Source organism: Pristiophorus japonicus, chromosome 2 (genome assembly GCF_044704955.1).
Source record: "Pristiophorus japonicus isolate sPriJap1 chromosome 2, sPriJap1.hap1, whole genome shotgun sequence".
Lineage (NCBI taxonomy): Eukaryota > Metazoa > Chordata > Chondrichthyes > Pristiophoridae > Pristiophorus > Pristiophorus japonicus.
The window spans coordinates 25,921,778-25,925,002 of NC_091978.1; the positions used below are offsets into that span (position 1 = coordinate 25,921,778).

At 46.5% G+C, this 3,225-nt stretch overlaps 1 protein-coding gene across 1 annotated transcript; it reads left to right on the plus strand.

The window, feature by feature from the left end:
- The first annotated feature begins 623 nt into the window (after positions 1-623).
- Positions 624-946, plus strand: LOC139229771 (histone H4-like). Its single transcript, XM_070861360.1, has one exon. The coding sequence runs from the start codon at positions 624-626 to the stop codon at positions 933-935; it is 312 nt and encodes a 103-aa protein (XP_070717461.1). The 3' UTR covers positions 936-946.
- The last annotated feature ends 2,279 nt before the right edge of the window (positions 947-3,225 follow it).

Sequence of the window (3,225 nt, forward strand, 5' to 3'; positions counted from 1 at the left end):
CCAGAACCAGGGGTCACCGTCTAAGGATCAGGGGTAAGCCATTTAGGACCGAGATGAGGAGAAATTTCTTCACCCAGAGAGTGGTGAACCTGTTGAATTCTCTACCACAGAAAGTTGTTGAGGCCAATTCACTAAATATATTCAAAAAGGAGTTAGATGTAGTCCTTACTACTCGGGGGATCAAGGGGTATGGTGAGAAAGCAGGAATGGGGTACTGAAGTTGCATGTTCAGCCATGAACTCATTGAATGGCGGTGCAGGCTAGAAGGGCCGAATGGCCTACTCCTGCACCTATTTTCTATGTTTCTATGTTTCTCTATGTTTCCGATAGGGGATAAGGGGTTATGGGGAGCAGGCAGGGAAGTGGATCCGAGTCCATGATCAGATCAGCCATGATCTTATTGACTGGCGGAGCAGGCTCGAGGGGCCTTTTGGCCTACTCCTGCTACTATTTCTTATGTTCTTATGTTCTCCAGTCTCTCCAGATAACTGAGGTTCCTCAGCCCTGGTACCATTCTAATAAATCTCCTCTAAGGCCTTGACATCCTTCCTAAAGTGTGGTACCCAGAAATGGCCACCATACTCCAGCTGGGGCCTAACCAGTGACAGCAGGGAGTGCGAACAATGTCGGGCAGAGGGAAAGGTGGCAAGGAGCTGGGCAAAGGCGGAGTGAAGCGGCATCCCAAAGTGCTGTGGGACAACATTCAGGGCAGCACCAAGCCGGCTATTCGGCGCCTGGCTCGCCGCGGGGGTGTTAAGCGCATCTCGGGGCTGATTTATGAAGAGGTGCGCGGGGTGCTAAAGGTTTTCCTGGAGAATGTGATCCGGGACTCTGTCACCTCCACCGAGCACACCAAGCGCAAGACCGTGACGGCCATAGACGTGGTGTACGCGCTGAAGCGCCAGGGACGCACCTTGTATGGGTTCGGTGGTTGAAAATAATTGAAAAAAAAAAGCTTTAGCATAACTTCCTTGCTTTTTCACTGTATGTTTATAAAGCCAAGGATCCCATATGCTTTTTTAACAGCCGTCTCAACTTTTCCTGCCACTTAGAAACATTTGGTTACATACAACCCCAGGTCGCTCTGTTCCTGCAGCTTCTTTAACATTAAGTGTGGGAGCATAGTGAGAGGGAATGATGAGAATTTTAAAGGGAGGGATGTTTTATTATTATTCAGGAACCCAGAAGGCCGAGAGCACAGAACACAACTTAGGCTGAAAAGAGTAGATGAGATCACTCAAGAAGTGATGTGATTTAAATCGAAAAGGACAAGGAGCCAAAGTTGGAGCTTGTTAGCCCATAAGTCCAACACGCATCTTTTGATAATTCCATAGTTTTGAGGTTAGGAACATTAGGAACTAGACCATCCAGCCCTTCGAACCTGCTCCACCATTCAGTTATACTCTCTGGAGTTTAGAAGAATGAGAGGTGATCTCATTGAAACATAGAAGATTCTGAGGGGGATTGACAGGGTAGATGCTGAGAGCTTGTTTCCCCTGGCTGGAGAGTCTAGAACTAGGAGCACAGTCTCAGGAGAAGGGGTCGGCCATTTAAGACTGAGATGAGGAGAAATTTCTTCAGAGGGTTGTGAATCTTTGGAATTCTCTACTCCAAAGGGCTGTGGATGCGGAATCGTTGAGTATGTTCAAGGCTGAGATAGGTAGATGTTTGAAATCCAGGGCAATCAAGGGATATGGAGATTGGGCAGGAAAGTGGAGTTGGGGTTGAAGATCAGCCATAATCTTATTGAATGGTAGAGCAGGGCCATATGGCCTATTCCTGCTCTCAATTCTTGTGTTCTTATGTTAGATCTGTACCTCAACTCTGTTTATCTATCTTTGCTCCATATCCCTTGGTATCGTTACTTAATAAAAATCTATTGTCGAAGATTTGAAAGCTCCAAATTACTCCTCGCATCCGCAGCCTTTTGGAGGAGGGAAATCCTGATTTCTACTATCCTTTGTGTGAAAATGTGCTTCCTGACTTCATTCCTGAATGGCTCTATCCCTTCGTTCTTGATTCCCCCACCAAAGGAGATCGTTTCTCAGTATCTGCCCTATTGAGACCATTTGTCATTTTAAACACCTCGATCAAATTACCCCGCAATCTTCTATCCTCAGGGAAATGCAAACCAAGTTTCTGCAACCTGTCCTTGTAATTTAACCTCCTACTTGGGCTAGAGTAGGAGATGATGCAATGATTGTTTACTGCAAATTACAAGCTTTAGTGTCAGCTGTGTCTCAATGGGTAGCACACTCGTCTCTCAGTCAGAAGGTTGTGGGTTTAAGTCCCACTCCAGGGACTTGAGCACAAAAATCTAGACTGACACTCCAGTGCAGTGCTGAGGGAGTGCTGTACTGTCGGGAGTGCCGTCTTTTGGATGAGATGTTAAACCGAGGCCCCATCTGCTCTCTCAGGTGGATGGAAAAGATCCCATGGCACTATTTTGAAGAAGAGCAGGGGAGTTATCTCCTGGTGTCCTGGCTGGCCAATATTTCTCCCTCACTCAACATAACAAAAAAACAGATTACAATATATATTAACGATTTAGATGAAGGAATTGAGTGTAATATCTCCAAGTTTGCGGATGACACTAAACTGGGTGGCGGTGTGAGCTGTGAGGAGGACGCTAAGAGGCTGCAGGGTGACTTGGACAGGTTAGGTGAGTGGGCAAATACATGGCAGATGCAGTATAATGTGGATAAATGTGAGGTTATCCATTTTGGGGGCCAAAACACGAAAGCAGAATATTATCTGAATGACGGCAGATTAGGAAAAGGGGAGGTGCAACGAGACCTGGGTGTCATGGTACATCAGTCATTGAAAGTTGGCATGCAGGTGCAGCAGGCAGTAAAGAAGGCAAATGGTATGTTGGCCTTCATAGCGAGAGGATTTGAGTATAGGAGCAGGGAGGTCTTAATGCAGTTGTACATGGCCTTGGTGAGACCTAACGTGGAATATTGTGTACAGTTTTGGTCCCCTAATCTGTGGAAAGACGTTCTTGCTATTGAGGGAGTGCAACGAAGGTTCACCAGACTGATTCCAGGGATGGCTGGACTGTCATATCAGGAGAGACTGGATCAACTGGGCCTTTATTCGCTGGAGTTTAGAAGGATGAGAGGGAATCTCATAGAAATGTATAAGATTCTGACGGGACTGGACAGGTTAGATGCGGGAAGAATGTTCCCGATGTTGGGGAAGTCCAGAACCAGGGGATATAGCCTT